Source organism: Trachemys scripta, chromosome 13, assembly GCF_013100865.1.
Source record: "Trachemys scripta elegans isolate TJP31775 chromosome 13, CAS_Tse_1.0, whole genome shotgun sequence".
NCBI lineage: Eukaryota > Metazoa > Chordata > Testudines > Emydidae > Trachemys > Trachemys scripta.
The window spans coordinates 3,771,788-3,794,471 of NC_048310.1; the positions used below are offsets into that span (position 1 = coordinate 3,771,788).

At 42.2% G+C, this 22,684-nt stretch overlaps 1 protein-coding gene across 7 annotated transcripts in view; it reads right to left on the reverse strand.

The window, feature by feature from the left end:
* Nucleotides 1–2,722: 2,722 nt before the first annotated feature.
* Nucleotides 2,723–22,684, reverse strand: part of NFAT5 (nuclear factor of activated T cells 5) — a 138,180-nt gene continuing 118,218 nt past the window's right edge. For all 7 annotated transcript variants that reach the window (XM_034788543.1, XM_034788542.1, XM_034788548.1 and 4 more), the window contains 4 exons: nt 19,897–20,045; nt 15,458–17,888; nt 8,294–8,540; nt 2,723–6,339 (listed from right to left, as the gene is read on the reverse strand). In XM_034788543.1, coding sequence (XP_034644434.1) covers nt 8,302–8,540; nt 15,458–17,888; nt 19,897–20,045 — 2,819 coding nt within the window. In that variant the 3' untranslated portion in view covers nt 2,723–6,339; nt 8,294–8,301. The remainder of the gene's footprint in view (nt 6,340–8,293; nt 8,541–15,457; nt 17,889–19,896; nt 20,046–22,684) is intronic.

A 22,684-nucleotide genomic window follows, 5' to 3' on the forward strand; every position in this document is an offset into this window, starting at 1 on the left:
CAGACTAAATTGGAGAATTTTATATGTACAGTTTTACCAGATTTTCTCTGCTGTCTCGTATCTTTTATTGTCTCTAAGTAGTGTATATCACATATCAAATAAGAGTTCATGAAGTCTGGCTTTTAGTAGGCAACTATTTGTGCACAAATGTGTACATTTGCACACACAACTGGCTGTTTGCACACACCATTACCAGAACTGCAAGTCTGAATATTTTTGTATGTAGAATGTCAAGATCTGTCCCGAAAGACTGATCAAAATTCTACACTCAAGAGCCTTACAATAGTCAAGAGCATATCAGCTAGCTTTTAAAACATCTCAAATAATGGGTCTTCCACCACTCTCTTTGCAAGACTATTCCACAGAAACAGCTCTCTCACTGGGAGAATTCTTTTCTCTCCCAGTGGTCAGATTAAATTTCCCTTTTCTGACTTTCAACCTATAGTTCTAAGTTCAGAGAACACAAAGCAATTCCTCACCATGCTTGATGCTTCCACTGTTCAGATAAATACTTGTACAGACAGAGCTCTGCAAATGGGTACATAGTTTGAATAGACAGCCTGATAATTGTTAAATAACAGAGCAATGTGTGAGATGCAACTGAAAATAAAATTCTGTAATTAAATTTCTCTCTTCTTGTGTGCAGTGTTGTTGTAGCCATGTTAGTCCCAGGATATTAGAGAGACAAGGTGGCTGAGTAACATCTTTTACTGGACCAACTTCAGTTGGAGAGACAAGCTTTTGAGCTACACAGAGCTCTCCCTCAGATCTGGGAAGGGTCCTCACAGCTAAATACAAGGTTGAGCAGATAGTTTAGCATAAGTAGTATAAGGGACCACTCAAGGTGAAGTGGCCCATTAACACTCATCAAAGTTATGAATTTAAGCTCCCAGGCCTACCAGTCCTCATCCTCAAAGGAAATCTGCACATTTTCAAAAGATGAGCCTGGGAGCTTAAATACGTAACTTTAATGGACACTAAAAATCCTGGTCTTAATAGAGAAACTGGATTTATGGCTTATAACAACAATCTGTAACCCACTAACCCCCCTTTTTGTGCTACGACTACAGGGGTGTTAACGGGCCCCTTCGAATGTGTGATAACTACTTACACTAAACTATCTGTTTGACCTTGTTTTTAACAGTGACACGGAGTACCTTTCCCAGATCTGAAGAGCAGCTCTTTGTAGCTGAAAAGCTTGTTTCTCTCACCAACAGAAGTTGGTCCAATAAAAGATGATCTCATCCATCTTGTTTCTCTTGCTTTTATAACTTATAAAAGTTTGACCTTTTGGGGTGTTTAATTTCTTTATTCCAATGAAGAAATTTTATAACAAAGCATCTTTCCTGCTGCTCATATGGTCGTTTTGACTATGTCAGAGAAGGGATTTGAGCTCCTGTGTGGTTTGTCCTTTCTGAAGGCTTTGGAAGGACAATCTCTGAGAATGAAAAATCTTACCAGAGCAACAGAATGAGACTTCTTTTTGGTCAGTGTGCCCTAATCAAAGTCATAGCAGGAGCACTATAAAAGTCAAGGCTTATGTAGATTAGAGAAATGTGCATCAGTGCAACTGAACACGCCCTCGGTGTAAGCATAAAAAGGGATGCTGTCAAGATTGACAGTCACTAACCTATTTATTTTTTATTTCAATTGAGTATAAATAAAAAGCGTCCATTCACAGGCTCTGAGCACACTGATAATAATGTAAAATTAGCCAAACAAAAGGTCTGGTGGTTAACTGTCTATTTTGGCCCAGCAAGGCTGAAACAACTTCTTGAATTGTTTTTGTTGACAAAGGAAATAATAGTAGAGCATTTGGCTTGGATAACCATTGAAAGAGTAGAAGACAATTAGTGCCACCAAGTGGACTGAGCTGTGAAGTAGAAAGTGAGGACGATCATCTCCTGCCATAGGAAATGTTTGGCTAATATTTGTCTTAACCTTTTCTACAGCTTAAGTGTTATCCACCTACTTTATTCATCACTAAAGGAATATTAATAGTTTAACAGTTTATTTTTATACACTGGTGTTGTTTACATGGAGACAACATGACACAGGTAGAAGACATACTGACCGTGGTAGCTAGCAGGGTGCAGCTCCCTGGATGTTAGTGAGTTATTAGGAAACAGGTGTACAGTACATATCAGACATGCTGTAGAGACAACATCAGAAAAATGGGGTTTAGGAGAATCAGGGAAGTTAATGGATAAGTGACTTAAGGCTGGAGAATATAACCTAGTTTGAGAGACAGACAGAGAGAGAGACAGACAGAGAGATTGTTTGTTTTGGATTAAAGGTGGTTTAAATAGAGAGTTCATGCAGGAGAAAAGCTCAGGAATCTTCCTAACTGTAAGACCAGTAGGACAATGGAACGAACTGCCTAGGGAAGCATGGAATCTCCGTTACTGGAGGTGTTCAAAAAGAGGCTGGAGAGCCGTCTGTCTGAGATGGTTTAGTCATACCAAATCCTGCCTCTTGGCAGAGGGTTAGACTAGATGATCTTTGAGGTCCCATATAACACTATGGTTCTGTGAAAAAGAAACACTACACAGAAAATCCACCCTACAAATATAGTTCTACAGCTTTCCAGCTTCCATCCAGTATATAGCTATAAAACCATCTACGTCCATTAGTGAACACTGGCCTGACAGATATGAAAGCAAAATTTTTTTTTTTTTTTTTTTTTTTTTTGCAATAATACCTCCCCCATATTTTTTTTGTTTATCTGGTTTCTTAAGTAATGTTTATCATAAGCAAGGGGTAATAGTTAATGTCATTTTTTGACTACTCAAGATGCACATATTTTCATTTACCTTAAGTAATTTCTAACTTTTCAAACCAAACTGGTCTGGACTTGATTCCCCTGCCTCTCAGTAACTCTATAGGCAATCCACTTTGTGTGCTCTTCCTCTAATACCCATACTGATGCAGACATATTATGGAAAAAACAAAGGATAAGCTCCAAAAGTCATTGTCAACTATTGAAATCAAAACAGTGCTGAGCAGGGCTCTGAAGGAACAAAGATGTGGTTCACATTATACTTAGGTCCTTCTGCCACAAAACAACTTCTGTAAGCTGTTTCCTAGGCCTTTGCTGGCTCATTGAACCGCTCTTTATCCTCTGTAACAGCTGTTTGAAAGCAGCAGCAAGAGCACTTGTCAACCACTGAGCAAACCCTTCATTCAGAATACAAATACTTTTTGTAACCAAATCACATGTTCAAAATGTTATACATTTAACATTGACCTCAAACAGACACCGTAAATTTGACACAAAAGAAAATACAGATGTCATTATTTAGTCATTTGAATATGGTAGCACAGCTCTTGTAATAAACAACCTAAAAATATGCACACATTTAAACATTCCCCCCACAATGGGAACTGTAGCAGTCCTGGTCAAAGGTTCTATTCTGGACACCAATCTTATTAAACGGAGAATTGGTCCCTGGTTTCTTGGCACTGACCAACAAGTTTCATCATGAGGATGCTTTCCTTCAAAAGAGCAAAACAAAACAAACAGCACACAAGTCAGTTTCTCATCCCCATCACCTCATTCTGCCCACTGTCAGTCCACGCAGCCATCGCGATATCACCAAACATTCTCGTCCGAACAAGCTGCTCTCGCAGAAGTCACCAGTTTCTTACAAACTGATTACAAACGGATGGTGTATTCAATCCGACGCTGTGCAGAACCCTTCTATGCATCCTCATACAGCGCTCATTCAGTGCGGACAGGCTGCTCTTTCATGTCCTGAACCATAACGAAGGATTTTATTTTACTTTTTTCCATAGCAGGAGAAAAATTATCGGCAGAAAAGCGTATGGTTCAGAGTTAAAAAGCAGCTCTGGACATTATGAAGGAGAGAAAATGTTCTTTAACGTGATTATAATTTCAAACATTTTAGTGTAATTATAAATTAAAAGATACAACACAAAGGAGCTAATAAAATATTAAATAGACAGTGAGAGTAAAAGCTGAATGGCTCATTCTGAATGAAACCCCATCAGACAGTTGTCTAAATGAGTTTCCTTACTACATCCCACTGGTGTGTGACAGACACAAACACACATTGAAGTTGTCCAGAGCCAACTGGAACAACACATTGCCAGATGGAATGGCCCAAGATGAACGAACTATTTATGTTGCAAAAAGTACTTAAATACTTAGTAAAGACATAACAAACCCCACCCTCACCCCCACCATTATCAGACGCCACGTTGTGGTAGAACATCAGACAAACTCACAAATTACCACAAAAATGTGTGGCAAAAAGAATATTATATATATTTGTATATATATAAATTTTTATATTTATGCCATTGTACTCACTCAGTACAAATAGCAAAATAGTATACCATTTCCTAAATACAAAATATAGCTTTCCAAAAAAATGAAACACACATTAGATATAAACCATCCAAAACTTGAACGATTGAAAACTGTATTCAAAATTAAATGACCCAGAGCAGGTCTCTTTCTGAAAAGTTCCCTTCATATCGGCAAGAAGCCTTACGACTGAAAACGTAATTCAATGCCTCTCAATGAGAGAGAGAGGCACAAAGAGAGAAAATGAACATCATGACATTGACACACGGGAAAAACCGTTAAAACCAAAGAACAACTCTACATGGCTCAACTAGGTGCACAAGTTAGAAAAAACACACAGTAAACAGACTAGGGTAACTTAAAAAACATTTACAGGCTACTCTCCATTATTTAAAATAACCCAAATGAAAAGTGACAGCATACCAACTATGCTACACCAAAGCATAGAAGCCACTCATGACAGTTGTTTGGCTCTAACCTGCATTAACAGCTTTCTACATGCAGGAGAGGGAAAAGACTGAAGAAAACATCTGCCTGAGGTTGTAAGGAGACACCACATTTCTCTTGGACTAGTTGGAGCATCTGAAAGAATCCACATTCCTCACACTACAACTACATGGCCTGGAGTGGGTTATTCTTAGCTACTGTAAAACATGGGTAAATTGTTTTTAATTAATGTATGACCCCAGAGAGGCTACAGCTCATGGGGACTGCTAGAAAAAAGGATGCTTCAAACCTGCAATGAACTGAGAAAGCTACAAAGATGCAGCAGCGCAGCTTGAAGTGATGTTTTAAAGAACGATGAAAAATTATGTTGTTTGCCCCCATCTGGGATAAAGTTTCAGACTTTAAATCAGCAACAACAGGAAAAAGCAGGGTTCCTCTAGGATTCAGGAAGTCTGGGGGATGGAGACGAAACCAGTATTTTCTCACTCCCACAAACCCTGGTGATGTATGAAGATGCAGCCACTGGCTTGGCACTTTGCTACCACAGTGAGAGGTGCCTTGGACACCTAAGAGTTACTTCAGTTTCTAAAACCAGTAGCATATTTGTATTTGCTTAGGAAACAAACTATATAAAATTAGGGGGCGGGAGGGAAGAGCATGGAAAGAACGAAAGAGGGCAGCCTGGCATGAGAAAGGATAATGTTCAAGTTCTAATCTATGCCAAAAGAGTGAGAGGTATTAAGCAGTTGTTTCCTCAGCTAGGCAGATTGCTCTCTTCAGATTAAGGTATTTTAGAAGGTAGGATTTTAGAACACAATTTACTGTGACTTATTCCCTTCATTTTGATAGAGCCACCTAATTCTTACTCTGTGCAGTCTATATCTAAAACCATCAGTACAGACAGAAAGCTGTTAATCACCCCCTCAGATGGGAAGCACCCACATCTCTCTGGCTGCTCCTAGAGTTGTAGCAGATTTTCTGATTGTATATTATATATATCACCACCACCACCACCTGCTGCTGCGATTAACACACCCTTGCAATGGTCCTTCAGCTCTACTGTAAAAACTGCAATTCCTTCACTGACTGACAGTTATGCCATGAATCACAGCACGAGTCAGGGCACATGATGGTACTGCTTCACAAGCTTTCCGACTCAACAGAGGGGTTGTGAAGGAGAAAGGGAAGAAAAGAAAAAGTAAACATGATAACGTGTTATTTTCTAACAATAACAGCTGAGCAGTCGTGCTTTGAATGAAAACAGCAGCCCATTGACTAATGGGGCCTAGGAATGTGGTAACTGTCCAGTGCCACCCCCTGTAACACAAAGCACAGCTTTTCAGCCATTATTGGCTTCAGGAGTCTCAAATGCTATCATTATAGCCTCAATTGCTAGACACTGCAGTAGGCAGCATATGTGCTCTTTAGAAAAGAGAGTGAAGTCTACACATTTGCTTGGGTATAAGCCATTCTTTAACAGAACAGTTCAGCTCCATAAACCCTAATCCAGAGCCACAAGGTCTGAGGGGATCTTGGAAATCATCTTTTCCTTCACAGAATTTCTGAAATTAAAAACAAAACAGAGTTAGGCATAACTAGTGAAGTCTCATCTTTCATGTATCTCCTTCATTTGAAAGCACTTTACAAACTACAGAAACAAATCTACACCCAGTGCCAAAATGCTGCCATCTTTGGGGCAGAATAGGATAACTATTTTCAAGTTTACAACATCATTACAAAACAGTTTAGCTCAGAAAGTGAAGAGCACAGCACCCAATTGAAACTTCAGGGGTTTTTGGGAGACAGAACATCATTACATAAGGTGGATATAGTCAGATGTTGTGGCTATACCTGGATTGAAGAGCCCATATATACTCAATGCTCATGCAGGAGCAGAGCTTTACCTCTGATGGGGGGAAAAAGGCACCTTCCAGCAACAGACTCTTCCTAGCTCCATGCCGTTGTATTGGCTCAGTTCTAAGGCTAGGTCTACACTACCCGCCTGAATCGGCGGGTAGAAATCGACCTCTCGGGGATCGATTTATCGCGTCCCAACATCGGCGCTCTTACTCCACCAGCGGAGGTGGGAGTAAGCGCCGTCGACAGGAAGCCGCAGAAGTCGATTTTGCCGCCGTCCTCACAGCGGGGTAAGTCAGCTGCGATACGTCGAATTCAGCTACGCTATTCATGTAGCTGAATTTGCGTATCTTAAATCAACTCCCCCCTGTAGTGTAGATGTACCCTAACAATGATTCAGCAAGTGGTGCCTTTTCAATAAACACTACTTCCTGCAACACCTTGCTCTCACGCAAACTACTTCAGCACTATGGGAAGGGCTTGAAGACTATAGACCAGGGGTGAGCAAACTTTTTGGCCCGAGGGCCACATTGCGGTTGCAAAACTGCATGGAGGCCGGGCAGGGAAGGCTGTGCCTCCCCAAACAGCCTGGCCCCCGCCCCCTATCCACCCCCTCCCACTTCCCACCCCCTGACTGCCCCCCTCAGAACCTCCGATCCATCCAACCCCCCCGCCCCTTGTCCCCTAACTGCCCCCTCCCGGGACCCCCTGCCCCTAAGGGCCCCCCAGGACCCCATCCCCTATCCAACCCCCCTGCTCCCAGTCCTGACTGCCCCGACCCCATCCACACCCACACCCTCTGACAGGATCCCCGGGACCCCATACCTATCCAATCCCCCTGTTCCCCGTCCCCTGACCCCTATCCACACCCTCACCCCCTGATAAGCCCCCGGGACTCCCACGTTTATCCAACCCCCCCCATTCCCTGTCCCCTGACTGCCCCCCAGGACCCCTCACCCCTTATCCAACCACCCGGCCCTGGCCCTCTTACCATGCCGCTCAGAGCAGCATGTCTGGCAGCCGCGCCACCCGGCCAGAGCTAGACACGCTGCCGCTCTGCTCAGCAGCAGCAGCGCGCAGTTCTGCTGCCCAGAGTGCTGGCTGCGGGGGAGGGAGGACAGCAGGGGAGGGGCCAGGGGCTCGCCTCCCTGGCTGGGAGCTCAAGGGCCGGGCAGGACAGTCCCATGGGCCAGATGTGGCCCGCGGGCCGTAGTTTGTCCACCTCCGCTATAGACTGAAGTGGAGTCTAATGCATCCACAATAAACCCAAAGTTTTAACTAAAGCCAGATTTGGTGACAGTTCTCAGAGATGCCAGGTCAAGCTGAAAGTGACCCATTCACCTTACCTTTGCCATTAGAATTATTAGACTGCAATGCTAGGTGACAGAACAACGAATAGCAATTCAAGAACAAACCCCAAACTTGATCAATTATTTTCTACAGATTCTGATCTCTTGATGAACAGCAATACTCCCTACTCTGGACTATTCGAAATTATACACTTGCTTCAGGGGCATAGAGATATATTAACTGATTTCTGCATGCACTGTGACTTCATTGCAAAGTCATCATTTGTTAAAACAAGAGGCTCTTTGGTATATATAAAAATTTACTAAATATCATTGCAAGAAGACCCACCAACCCAAATTCACTACTTACTTGGCCAATTAAAATGAGCCAGCCATGTTGTTCCCCTGGTTTTGTAATGACACAAGCAAGTCATCAATTTTCTCTATGCACTGATTGGTTGTCATAGATGAAGGGAGTGGAGAATTCTCAGATATCTGCTGGGACAGAAGCGTTGTCACTGCAGGTTGCCCCTCACTCTGTGGCTGACCTGGCTGACTTATAGCCATCAGCTGATCTGGCAATGCAGATGGTCCAGAGGTTAACAGCTGGCCACAGTCTGATAAGAAAAAAATGAACATAAATACAATAAATGATTATGATAATCCCTAGCTCTTATCTAGCACTTTTCACCAGTACATCTCAAAGTGCTTTACAAAGGTCAGTATTGTTATGCCCTTTGACAGTGGGGAAACTGAGGCCCAAAGAAGTGAAGTGCCTTGCTCAAGGTCACCCATCAGGCTAGCAGCAGAGCCAGGAATAGGATCTAAGTCTTCAAACATGGATATTGAAACTTGGAAATCCATTCATAAAAAGAGTTTAACATACTAGTGTAAACATCTTTATTCAGGTCCAAATCTGCAGAAGAGGATGCACAAAAGTACACATGCTTTTGCACTCACATAAATTAGGCATCCAAGTTTGCCAGTGTACAAGGACAAACTGGGATTAGTACAAGTACTGCTGAAGATCTGGGCTTGTTAAAATTACTCTATTAATATCCCAGCAACCAGTGGGAAGTGTGCCTGGCCTCCTTCAGTATTAGCTATGTATGCATCCTCTTTCAGTTCAGTCACCAGCTACACACTAGATAGCCATAAATCTGCAATTGCCATTAGCTATCAGCTTCCCCCTTGCTTCTGGTACTCCTTCCAATGACCCTGTCTCCCAGAACTAGAAGGGATCTTGAAAGGTCATCGAGTCCAGACCCCTGCCTTCACTAGCAGGACCAAGTACTGATTTTGCCCCAGATCAAGGGCTGAACTCACAGGGTTTAGCAGGCCAATTCTCAAATCACTGAGCTATCCCTCCCCCCAACTGCAGACGAACTGCCAAACTTAATCCATGCAAGCCACAGAACTACTTCAACACAGCATGCATTCAGAGGGAACAGTAGATATGAATAAAGTATTATGATCTCCAGAGATCCAGTTAAATGAATACATGGGTGGCCCCCACATGGTTCAACAACTCAGGGATTAGAGGTAATGGGTAGCAGTTCTGGATTGTTATCGGATTTAGTGCTCGGTAATTGACAGAGGCATTGGATGCTGTCCTTCTTTACGAAAAGGACTGAGGCACTGGCTGGTGAAGTTGACTTGCGGATGAACTCCCAGGCCAGGTTTTCTTGCAACGCAGCCAGTTCAAGCTCTGACATTGCATATATTCAGCCAAATGGAATCTTCACCCGACTGCAGTTCTATGAGACAATCACAGTCCTGATGTGGGGGGAGGCTTTCTGCATTCTTCTACTCAAAGACATCAGCACAGTCACAGTACTTGGGGGGAGCGCCATAGTTCTTTCAGTAGGCATTTCAATATGAGCAATTAAACCTACTTGGGCCTGGCTGCAACACTTACTGGTCCCTGGCTAAGCCTTTGACAGAATTCTGATGGGAAAATGACCTTCTATTCTTGCCAGCAAATGAGGGGGATCATTAAGGGTTAGCCAGGAGATGCCAGGGATCAGGGGAAAATGCAGGGAATGGATCACACCAAATTGTATTATTTCTCTGTGCCCCCGAATAAAGACCTCCAGGGGGACAGTCTTCTCCACAACTGGACCTGAAGACATCTGGGAGCCATCAATAGTTTCAGTCATGTCTGGCATGAACTTCTGTTGTTGTAGTTGCATCCATAAAATTGTCCGCTGGTCTTGAATTGATGAGGGCCTATTGGAAAGGAATCCGGATTGACAGCTCAATAGGCACCTCCAAATGGGAAGCCCCTGGATGGAGCTCGGGATATCTCTCAGAGAGGACTAGAGTACAGGGAAATTCTCTTCTCTCAAGGACCAGGCTGATTGCCCCCCATCTGTGCTCGGACTGGCTTGTTTCCCCAAGTTGCATCGTGTCTGTACTGGGAAGGCCGAGATCACATGACCAGGTTTGCCGCAGTAGTGGTGCAGATGGCACTGTTCTTTTTCTTCAGGAGTGAGCTGCTGACAAGCTGTATCAGCTTGTGTAGGTTCACCAGGTGATACAGAAGATGAGGTCATGGTATGCGGGTAGAGGGACTACAGGGAACTTCTTTTCTCCTCCCTTCAGTCTCGCAGCCGATAGTCTATGCAGATGGCAAGATTCATAAGGGCATCTAGGCCCGTAGGCATCTCTACACAAGCCAGTTAATCTCGGATTTCTTTCTGTAAGCACCACCAGAACTGGAAGAGCTGTGATGCTTCATTCCAGTCTGTATCCGCTGTAAGGTGGCAGAAGTGTGCCCTTGGCTGCTCGAGCTCAGCAAGGGTCAAAGTTGATTGATATTGATTGGAGAAAGGCATTGCAGTTCAACAGCACCGGCTATGGCCTTTCAGCAGGGGAGGCCAGTCTAATGCGTCTCCTGTAGGCAGGCTGATTACCAAGGCCACCTTGGACTCGTCAGAGGCATAGCTATTGGGACACATCAGAAACAGAAGGTGGTACTGGTTCATGAAGCCCTTGAACCACTGGGGGCTCTCGTCGAACCATTCAGGCAAGGCTATTGCAGGCCCCTGTTCAGGGCAGGGCACTGCAAGTGGTGGTCGCAGCACGGCATTCTTGAAAGTGAGCTGCCTCACTTGCTTCTGCAGCCACTACTTCTCCCTGATGAGCTGCACGACTTGGGCCTGCAGTGCTTGATGCATCCAGTGACTGGGGTGGTGCTGCTGGGCCATACTTCTCGCACTGGGCTCAGTCCCATAGCATTACTGTGGTCCAAATAAGCTGTCATGGCCAGGTTGTGGGTAGCCAGGCCAGGTGGTCAGAGCCGGAGTCCACACTCATGAGACAGGAGTCGAGAGTCAGCTTAGTCAGGACACCGGGAGGTCAGAAGCAGGAGACAAAGTTGAGATCAGGACCCCGAGTTGGGAACCAGAGTCAGGCTGGGTCATAATACCAGGAGTCACAGCCAGGAGACAAACTGGAGATCAGAACCACATATCAGATGCCAGGAGTCATGCTGGGTCAGGATGCCAGAAACTCAAATCGGGGCAGCAGGAAGCACAAGGCACAGTCCAGAACAGGAGGAGCCTAGTTGTTCGGACAGCTTCCTGTTTCTGCTGCTCGCTTAAGTAGGGCCAGTGGGACAATCAGCTGCTCTGAGACTCCACTGATAGGACCTCAGGAGTAGAGCCTCAAACTGGGACTGGTCTTCATGGCAAGCAGTTGTCAGGCTGTCAGCAGGCCGCCAGATGGAGGGTTGGAGCATGGCTGCTCCTGCAAACCCAGGTTCCAAATCTATGCGTCATGACAACTACACCTTGAACGCCTAGTTTTGGAAGTAGACTATATGGCAATTTAAGACTATGTCACATTACTATAGGGTATCAGGAAGATATCTCTACAGTGCTTTGAAGAAATAAAAATGCTTTAAAATGCGGTAAGGTGCATTTCTCTCGGTATATGTACTAAAAGGAATCAGTGGGGAAACACACTGCAGGATCAGCACTATCCAGGTTCTCAGCAAAACACAGTACTTTTCCCTGAGAGGTATTCATTTTAATTTTACAAACTGCTTTAGAGAAAAGCATACTGCAGAGCAATTAAATACTTAATATATATTAGTTGGTATTTGCGAGTGTGTGTGTGTGTGTGTGTGTGTGTGTGTTTGTTTTATTTATTTATTTACTTGTTTGTTAAGGTAACAGAGGAAGCCAGAAGAAACACTGAAGACTGCATGGTGGGAAATTTTTGTTAGCAAATACCAGCTAACACCAGTATAACTTACCATGACTAGGCTACATGCAGAACTGCATGTGTGTTGTTTAAATACATCAGTTGTGCCATTTATCCACTGTTTCAAGTTAATTAAATGCACTACATTGAACACATTCCCTGGCAATCATCCCAATTAAAAAGGTATGCCATTTCTCAGGGAGGCGATTAAGTGGATCCTACTATACTGGCAGCTACATAGGGTTCTATAAAGGCTAGTCTACACTGGCAACGTTAAAGCGCTGCGTGTGGTCGTGGCGTAGCGCTGGCTCTAAAAAACTGACCTCCATGGGGGTGCGGCTCCCAGCACTGGTGCTTTACAGCGCTGAAACTTGCTGCGCTCAGTGGGGTGTTTTTTCACACCAGTGCCAGTGTACACAAGGCCTAAGATTAAATCTATTCTAGAGCATTAAATATAATTCAGTGCACAAGAGTTACATTCCTATAATGAATCTATCAGAATTTTTCTATTTAGATGCAGTACTCACGTTCTAGTAATTTTCTTCCAACTAATGAATAATCTTATTAAAAATGTCACAGGTCTAAACAAAGAGTCCAGAACTCTTGTCACTCATTCATGTATCTGTATACTTCACTCTCAGGGCCTCCCATCATCAATCCTTTTGGTACTATTTAGCTTACAGTTCCAGACTGTTTAATAATCTTTCTAAATTTGCCATGAAGACTCAACTCTGCTCAAAGCAATCTAACAAAGAAATTTGATCACGAAGAAAAAATTGTCATCTACCAAGTAAGCAAAGAAAGGGGTACAACACATAATTTGTTTCTCATTTACTCAAAAACCCTAGGAAACTGCTCAGAAAGCCAACTGGTCTATACCACTAAAAATGACAGTTAAAACCGTTACTTGGTACCTAGCCAGAAAGCTCCCTCTCCACCACCAGGATGATATTGCTATAGCTGTAATGCATTTTGTTGTATAGCATGAAATGAGTAGTGATTTCAGCTCAGACTGATACACATATCCATACCACAACAGCAAAGAGATCACCTCACACTGTCACATCTGGCAATCTGGGCATAAGACGTGTTCAGGACCACATTAGTAGGGCTCCTTGTGGCACCTTAGAGACTAACCAATTTATTTGGGCATAAGCTTTTGTGGGCTATAACCCACTTCATCAGATGCATGGAGTGAACACTACAGAAACACTAACCTAGGAACCTATCCTTGCAACAAACCCCGTTGCCAACTCTGTCTGCATATCTCTTCAAGGGACACCATCATAGGACCTAACCACATCAGCCACACCATCAGGGGCTCGTTCACCTGCACATCTACCAATGTGATATATGCCACCATGTGCCAGCAATGCCCCCTCTGCCATGTACATTGGCCAAACCCGACAGTCTCTAGGCAAAAGAATAAACGGACACAAATCAGACATCAAGAATTGTAACATTCAAAAACCAGTAGGAGAGCACTTCAATCTCCTTGGACACTCAATAACAGACTTAAAAGTGGCCATTCTACGACAAAAAAAAATTCAAAAATAGACTTCAATGAGAAACTGCAGAACTGGAATTAATTTGCAAACTTGACACCATCAGATTAGGTCTGAATAAAGACTGGGAGTGGCTGGGTCACTACAAAAAATAATTTTCCCTCTGTTGATACTCACACCTTGTCAACTGTTGGGAATGGGTCACATCCACCCTAACTGAATTGGCCTCGTTAGCAGTGACCCCCCCACTTGGTAAGGCAACTCCCATCTTTTCATGTGCTGTATATTTATACATGCTTAGTATATTTTTCACTCTGTGCATCTGATTAAGTGGGTTTTAGTCCACGAAAGCTTATGCCAAAATAAATTGGTTAGTCTCTAAGGTGCCACAAGGACTCCTCGTTGTTTTTGCTGATACAGATTAACATGGCTACCCCTCTGAAATTAGTAGGGCTGTTGTCAATCGCAGCAATCAAGACCTCAAAAGGATAAACAGCATAACACATATCAGCGAGGGTATCATAGGTAAGAACCAATATTTAAAAAGCTAACTCTATATAGGAAAATCAAACATCTGTCTCCTTTTACACTTAACTTTAAGATTCTTATCATTATCCCTCCTATGCCCTGAATGAGGCAAGCTTATTTTTATATATACCTAATACAGCCATACCTCTCTCAGAACGAATTTTGGCACTAGTCAGAATAACTAGTTTTCCATGTGTTTGGAAAAATCCTTTTTATTCTTCTAATTTCTTTACTTTTAATAGTAAGTGTTCAAAAAGTGGAAGTAAAGGGACTGGCGCACACGAGAAGTGAAAAACTTTGACTATGCCATTGAGGTAAAATCTGAAGACTAATTATTTTTGTAATGGAGTGAGAGAGAAGAAGAAAATACTTCAAACTTCAAGGTGAAAATTCAGAATAGTTAAAGGAACATTCAAACCTAACTGACAGATCTCAGAAAGCAGTCATCAATGGGGAATCATCTCTGAATAGGGCTGTTTCTAGGGGGGTTCCATAGGGATAGGTACTTAACTCAATGCTATTCAGCGTGAACTCCTAGTGCGATGCTGTGGCCAAAAGGGCTAATTAATTTGCTGGCTGTATAAACAGGGGAGTAATAAGTAGGAATAGAGGAGTCATTTTTACCTCTGTACATGGCATTGGCAAAATTAATATCTGAATACTGGGGACAATTCTGGTGTCTACATTTTTTAAAGGACATTGAAAAATTGGAGAGAACACAGAAAAGCACCACAAAAATAATTTGATGGTTTGTTTAGCTTATTAAAAAGAAGATTGAGAGAACTTGATTAGAGTATACAAGTACCTTCACAGGGAGAAAATATGGGGTACTAATGAGCTCTTTATTTTTAAAAACAACTTCACTGACTTTTTGAAACACGTCTTTTTATTACCTCTATATAAGTATTAAGCATGAATTAACTATTTAGAACAGATCCTCTTCTATGAAGTCTAACTCTGAGCACTGATTTCACATTTTCCTTTCCACCCCCATGGTTTCATAGATAATCTTTAGTATTTTGGGATAAATGGTGTATATCCAACAGAAATGCAACTGTATTGGCTTATACACACGTAAACTTTTTGCATGTTCCACTGAAGGTGACAGAAGTTTCTCAAAAGGCATGGGTGTAATTTACTTATTTCCTGCCTTTAATGACTAACACTTTCAAGGAAAGGACTGTAACCATTACCGCTTTACACCTCTACAGAGCTGTACAAACACAATTAATTTTGTAGCCTCCAAAGTAGCTGTTTTTCTAAACCGTAATATTAGAATTTTTAACACTTACTATTTTGAATCCCAAATAGGAATATTCCTGAAGTCTGTTGAGATGAAGCAGGAGAATTCTGCAGTTGGTTGATAGCACTTCCTGTTGTATTGTGAAACAAAGAAGACTGTTGCTGTGCAGGAGAAGCAGCTCCTTGAATACCTGTCATATTGTTCGGAGAAGAGTAGATGGGAGACTGCTGCAGCTCTTGCTGGCTCATGCTATTCTGCAAGGCAGACATGGAAGCTGAAGAGATGAAGAGGGTGACTTGCTGCTCTTGAGAACCTGGTGATCCTTGAACTAACTGAATCTGGGGTGAGTTATGAAACATGGTGGGCTGCTGTGTCTCTGTCTGGCTGGACCCCGGATTCTGAAGTGGAGTCACTGTTGTTTGACCCTGGAACTGCATGGGCTGTTGATCTTGATTCATTGGCGCCATATTGGATTGTGCATGAAAAAGAGATTGGTTCTGCTGCTCCTGATTAGTGATTGCATTTTGATTTGGGTTGAAAATCATAGTCTGCTTCTGAGAAGCAATTGTACTCGTATTTTGAGTACTGAACATCATGTTCTGCTGCTGTTGCTGCTGTTCTTGGGATGGAGGGCTACTCTGAATAGCAACCATTGAATGTTGAGGCTGGAAGATAGCCCCTTGTTGGTTCTGGGGCATTGTACTAGATTGGAGGGAGCCTAGTGATACTTGTGTCTGAAATAAACCCTGCTGAGTGGGCTGAGCTTGGGGTTGATCTTGGGGAATCATAGGGTTCTGAATGTGGGGTATCTGTGCCTGCTGCTGGAAAGAAGTTTGCTGCTCAGTGTTTGTGGCCGTCTGAAGTGGAGAAATGGAATTCTGTGTTGTAAAGAATGACATCTGTTCTTCTTGAGTTACAGGGTTGTTCATTGAATTCTGGGAAAGGAACATGTTAGCTGATTGCTGGTCTTGAGGTACAGAAGAGCTCTGCAATACACCCATGGTGTTTTGGGAGTGGAACATTGGAGGCTGCAATTGGTCTGAAGAAGAGGAAGTGGTCTGATTGTGGACAATGGAATTTGGACTACGAAAAATAGACCCTTGCGTTTCCTGGGATAGATTTTGAGCATCACCAATGGGATTCTGAGAGTGAAAAAGTTGAGCTTGTGAATGTGGGGATTGCTGCATGAAACTTCCTGACTGAATAGACATAATTTCCCCACCTTGCTGGAACAGTCCACCTCCCTGCTGTTGAGTTCCACCTGCCTGAACGGCCATCATGTTTTCCGTAGATGAAAAAAGGTTAACTTGAGGCTGACTTTCCCCACTGTGTTGCATCTGAACCATGGTCTGAAACACGTTGTTTTGCATCTGTTTATTCTGTCCTGAAGCTTCTTCTCCATCTGCAGAACTCGATGTCTGAAACATGGTAGAGCCATTTGTCGAGACTTGCTGCTGAGCAGTAGTAGTTGTTTCATTTCCAGAAACACCAGAAGATGAGGAGAATAACTCACATTGCATCTGCATGTCTTCGCTTGTTGATAGCCCACTTAGCAAGTGGGAAGCTTGCTGGTAAACAGGGGACTGCTGGAGGTTTCCATTTCCTGACGCTGCTGAGGAGAATAGATCAGATTGCATCTGTGTTGCAGCCTGGCACATACTTTGCTGCATTCCAATCACCATTGCTGCAGAAGTCTCCATTGCCTGCTGCTGCTGCTGCTGATTGGACAATGAGCTCTCAGGCTGCGGATGGACATTTTCAGCTCTTCCAGACATAAGATTCTCTTGCCTGGAATGGACTGCTGTCTCTGATGAGGAAAATATCCCAGGATTTACACTGTTTTGGATTTGACTAACTTGCTGAAAAATGTCTGCACTGAGTTGCTCTTGAACATCCTCACTACTATCTGACCCAGAAAACAAAACAGATGATAACTGCTGTTCAGCTTCTAAGACTTGCTGGACCAAATCAACATTTCCACTGCTTCCACTGGCAGTGCTGGTTGGAAAATTTCCAGCTTGCAGTTGCTGTATAGTGTTCTGTAACTGACTCACACTGTTCGCTGGTGAGAAAATACTGGATGAAATCTGTTGCTGTAGTGTCTGTGCTGGTTCTGATCGTGTTGACTGTTGTTGCTGCGAAGCCTCAGTTAACTGTGACAAAGTAACTACAGTGCTGTCTGATTGTAACCCCTCTCTGGGTTGGGACTCTCTCGTCTGGAACTGTGCCGCTTGCTGCAATAGCGCATCACTAGTCTGCAGTTGGCTGGGAGCAGAGACAGCTGGAAAGCTACCAGGCTGTGAAATGTCCTGTGTTTGGATAGTAGTCAGAGTCTCTGCATTATACACTTTAGGCTGTATCTGCTGCTGTTTTTCACTCTCAGAAGGTAAATGAGAAGCAGCAGTTGAAAAGGTTCCATTTCCTGATATGCTGGACATATTTTCTAATGTTTGTTGAGTTGGTCCAACCACGTTTGTAGCCTGGTGGGAAAAAAAAAGCAGTACACATTAAGCAGTATGTAGGATTACTCAGGTCATGCTTAGAAACCTTCACTGATGTCTTAGGATACGGTTATAGTTAATAAGATGACTTGCACTGCCACAAGAGATCAGTCAAATACTGTAGCTGATTTTAAAAGGGGATTCAACATTTTAACCAATAATATTTGTTGTTATGATGCTAAAATAAGGACGATCAAACCTTCTGTTTCACTGCATAAACTGATGATGACTGAGACCAGGAAGGAATTTTCACTCATGTACGCTGCAGAATTGGCTAGATATATTAAGTGGGGGTTTATTCACTTTTCTCTGAAGTATCAGATAGTGGACTATTGTAGACAAAACACTGGACTTCATGGACCAGTAGTGTGATCCAGTACAGCAAGCAAGGTTTATGTGCATCAGTGTGGGAAATTCCTATTTGTGAAGCTATAAGCCAGATGTAGGGTAAAATAACTTGCTCAGTTTTTGTTTTTGAGCCATTAACAGTCAAAGCTGATAGGCTAATTCAGTATGGGAAACTGGTTTGCAACCCTTAACTTTTAAGCTGATTTTTGTTCTGACGGGGGGGGGGGGGATGAGGAGGAGGAGGGAAGCATGTCTTAGAATCCAGATAGTTTTTTCTTTGTGGGAGGTAGTCTAAATTCTTAGCAGGAAGCGGTAGCATTCATTTCATAGACATATAGGTCAACAGTTTCAAACTTGGGTGCAAAAAGCTTAAACAATTGCATATTTAGGCAACTGTGTAAAAATTGACCTGATTTTCATAGCTGATGAGCACTTCACAACTCACCTGGGTTTCAGTGGGAATAGTGGATATTTAGCGTCTTTGAAAATCTAGTCACTTTTATAAAGTTGCCTAAAAGTGGAATTGAGCGCCTAAGTTGTATGAACATTTTGGGTTTGTTTAGGTCATTTAATAAATAGTTGCAATGTAGAATGGCTTGCAGTATTTTCTTTTTCTCAAGTCTCCATGAAGTCATAGGTTTGCATGTATGTTTGTCCTGGCTTTATCCTGACTGTTCCTTGTTTCACTGACTGTGCTGCAAACAAATAAAACTGTTCTTTATTTGTTGTGCTGCTGTACAACAGAGAAGCAGCCATACAATGGTGATACTACTACTGTTTTCCAGCTATTCTCCAGCTTTGTGTTATACCAACAAATTTCCTGCAGCAGTGCTTCCCTTCCTCAGCTGTTTTCCTTATCTTTTCCTTACTTTGTCTTGGTTACAGTGCATGTCTCATTTGGATATGTTGTCCAGCTTTGAGACACAAAAGCTGATACTCATACCTTACAAATGAACCTGCCTGCACGTAGTTGGGGAATGGAGATTACTCTAGGAGGAAAATTTCCACTGTCCTAGAAAAGAACCAAAAGGCATCCCAAACAAAACATCCTAAATAAATCACTAGTCAGAGCTACCCGACTTTTTTCTTAAGTGATAAACTGATAACTATCTCCCTTTACAGGCACATGTACTGGCACTGGGTCATCATTTTTTCCTTTACTCTGTCTGGTTTTTCATGTTTTCCCATCTGTAGGATTTTTTCTCCCCCCACTCTGTATATTTATTGCTTTTTTCCTTTTTGCTCCTCCTCATTCTCCCAAGTTAACAGAAAAGGCTGCTGCTCAGGGCAGGTCACTATTAGTATTGGCTGTGTTTGATTTTATGGCTGAACACAGTGCAACAGGAGAACGGAGACTTTGGGCCAGCAAGCTACTAATAGAACTTGTACACCTGTGCTGCTCCACAGTCTGTTTCATTGAGGACAAGTGCAGGAGTCAGAGTGCTGTTGATAACTTTGAAGGGAATCACTCACTGCTTTATGTGCATGTCTGGATTACAGGTTTGACTGGATTTGGGCTATGAAGTTTTCACCACTCTCCTATTTCTCTCCTCTGCTACACACTACCATGAAATAGTCGGACATGCTGTCATGCCCGAAGCTTGGATAATCAGCATAGTGGGCTCACAATTTAGCTTACCTTGAAGATAGTGGGAGATCTTTTTTCGGCTATAACTTCCATTGGAGCCACATCTTCATTCTTAATCACACTGGTCGGCATAAGTGGAGTTATCAAGGCACTAGGGAGAATATTTACTTTATCCAGGTTACAGCCAGTGGCTGCCACTGCTGCAAAACACAAAGAGTTGATAAAATGTTATCCTGCATTATAGCCTCTAAAAATCATGGCTCAATGTATTGACTCCTTAGTGGCAGACTATTAGGGAGATGGTGGCTCTTTTCCAGTGCAGTTTTGCTGGGATGCCATAAACTTTCCTCCTCACAAGAGATGGCATGCTAGAAGGAGAGAGATCACTATACAAATCGGAAACCTTGAAACAATCTTGGAATACACATTAAACCCCATAAATCAAACAACTGTAGTGTCAGATAAACAGGATTTTAAACAAACAGCAATGCTATACTTTTGCATTTCAGGCAAGAGTACATTTCTAGACCAGCATACCCATACTTAAATTGTCTAAATTACAAACTTCTAGGGTCAAGAAAGGATTTTCCAGATTGAAATAATTTAACTGTATTGCATTTGAGATAGCAAGATGAAACAATCCGGTTTCAGGATATGTTTGCACAATGGCAAGTTCACAAAGCAGTTTGGTTAAGTCTTCACTGGGGTGAAACACTGTAAAACAAAAAGCTTGACCTGATCTGTATATCAGCTTTATGATGCAGTATGTAAGTAAGATCTAACTTTGTCCTCTAAATGTTTCTAAACTTGGAGGGCAGGCTTCTTGGGGAATTAATCTTTTTCAATCCTAAATCCTTTCTAATCTAATTGCAAATTGTGCCTAACACCAACTGATGTTTTGGATGTGAATAAAAGGGAATTACTTAATTTCAAAAGTTTGCTGAAACTGCAAGTCTCAGACCAAGAAGTAAAATATGAAGCCTGAATTCAATGAAGTGCTAATCTTTTTATCAAAGGGCTGTTATCTTTTGCATTTCTTATCATCCCAGACCCAAAATCAAGGCTATGAAACAATTTTCCTATTTGTAATGTACACACAGCATAACATGATACTGACTATGAACAGCCTTCTGCAAAGTGCCCTGGACAATGCTTTCATGTCCTACTCCATGTTCCTAGTACACTTACTCTGCAAGAGATCAGAGGTTCTCTCCCAAAAGAACATTTTGTATCTTGAATAATAAATCCTCAGCCATTAGTTGAACATTGTGTATAAATAGCCAAATAGGCTCTCCTCCTCTTTCCATCCGCTCAGTTTTGGAATGTCTCCGGAAACTTAAACCACAGGATTTGCATATTGGCCAGTTAGCAGGGAATACGGTTTAAGTGAAACAAGAGTTTCAAAACATTATTTCCATTCTAGAATAGCTATGTGTTTTGGCCAATTTGATATCTAGATAGCATTTAGCATTTAATAGCATTTAAAGATAACTATTTGTTAACAGAATTTCTTTATGCTCTAAAGGCAGGATTTAGAAACTGTTATCTTTTAACTTTAGTCTCATTGTGCTTCTCAGGAACAATGAAAAGTTCTTAATGCATTTTTGAAGAAGTGGCAGATAAACAACCATGTTAGTACAAAGCTAATTCTAAATCCCAATGATATATGGGTTAAACACAAACAATGGTGTGTTCGTTCACAATCAAAGGTATATTTCTTAAACTTTTCGACAAAATTTGGCTGGGAAAATGAAACCCAACAGAAGAAATTGGGAGCACTTTGAAAAGGTAGTAAAATATCACAATATTTCTTTATGCTTAGCTCCAGTATTCCTTTAAATTTGTACTTTCTCAACCAATACTGCACTCTTTAGGTAGTTATGTAGCACAGTCAGCACAGTATCTGGAGACTGACACCATCACCAACAATTTCAGAAAAAATTTAGTATTATAGAGGCAATGTCAGATATAGAGCAGTTCTTTAGCCAGAGTCCCAAACCTTGTGGGTCCACACACATGAACACCCTTTCCAAGTTTTAAAGGGTGCCCTGAGATTAAACTCTAGTTAGTTGGTCTTCTGCACAGCACTGACATGGGCCAGAACTCCAGCATTCTTTCACAACGTTACAACTGTGGATTTGATGTGGTTTTTCTTTTTCAATAAATGGAAAGGTTAACTTTGGAATGGAAAGAATCCCACGAGTAATGTGCATAAATATCCGTGAGAAATAGTAAATCCTTCAGTGATGAGCATGGCAAAGCCTGGCAGCTAGTTATGTAACACTATGTGTAAAGCTCAGTGGATTTGTCCCACTCCATTTGGCAGGGATGCCACTTACAGAGAACAATAACTGCACAGATTAGTAGCAAGTAAGAGGATTTAAATAGCCAGGACACATAACAAAGGGGAGAGAGAAGGGTATAAATAAAAACAGGCATGGAATCATGGGCTCAGTGAATTGACACGTTCAAGACATTAATGGGCATTTGGATTTATGAGAGAGTTTTTCTCTAAGGTCCTTTGCATTGAGAGCTCAAAGATACTTTGCATAAGTAGTGGGTTAAACATTCTTCCTCTGTTAAATCATTAACAATCTCAGTAGAAGAAAGTATGATGTTGTTACTTTTTATAATATAAATACACATTGCATAGGATTGCTGTACACAGATTATATAACTTCAGAGCCTTTGCCCCTTCCTGCCCTAAAACAAAATTTACCCATCCCATCTACGGTACCAAACTTGCACATGTAGCCATAATGAATATGTCCGTTCTAGGACTTTTTGCATTGTTCGTATCGCAATGGTGGAAGTGTTAGTTTAAACTGGGTGCAGGTGT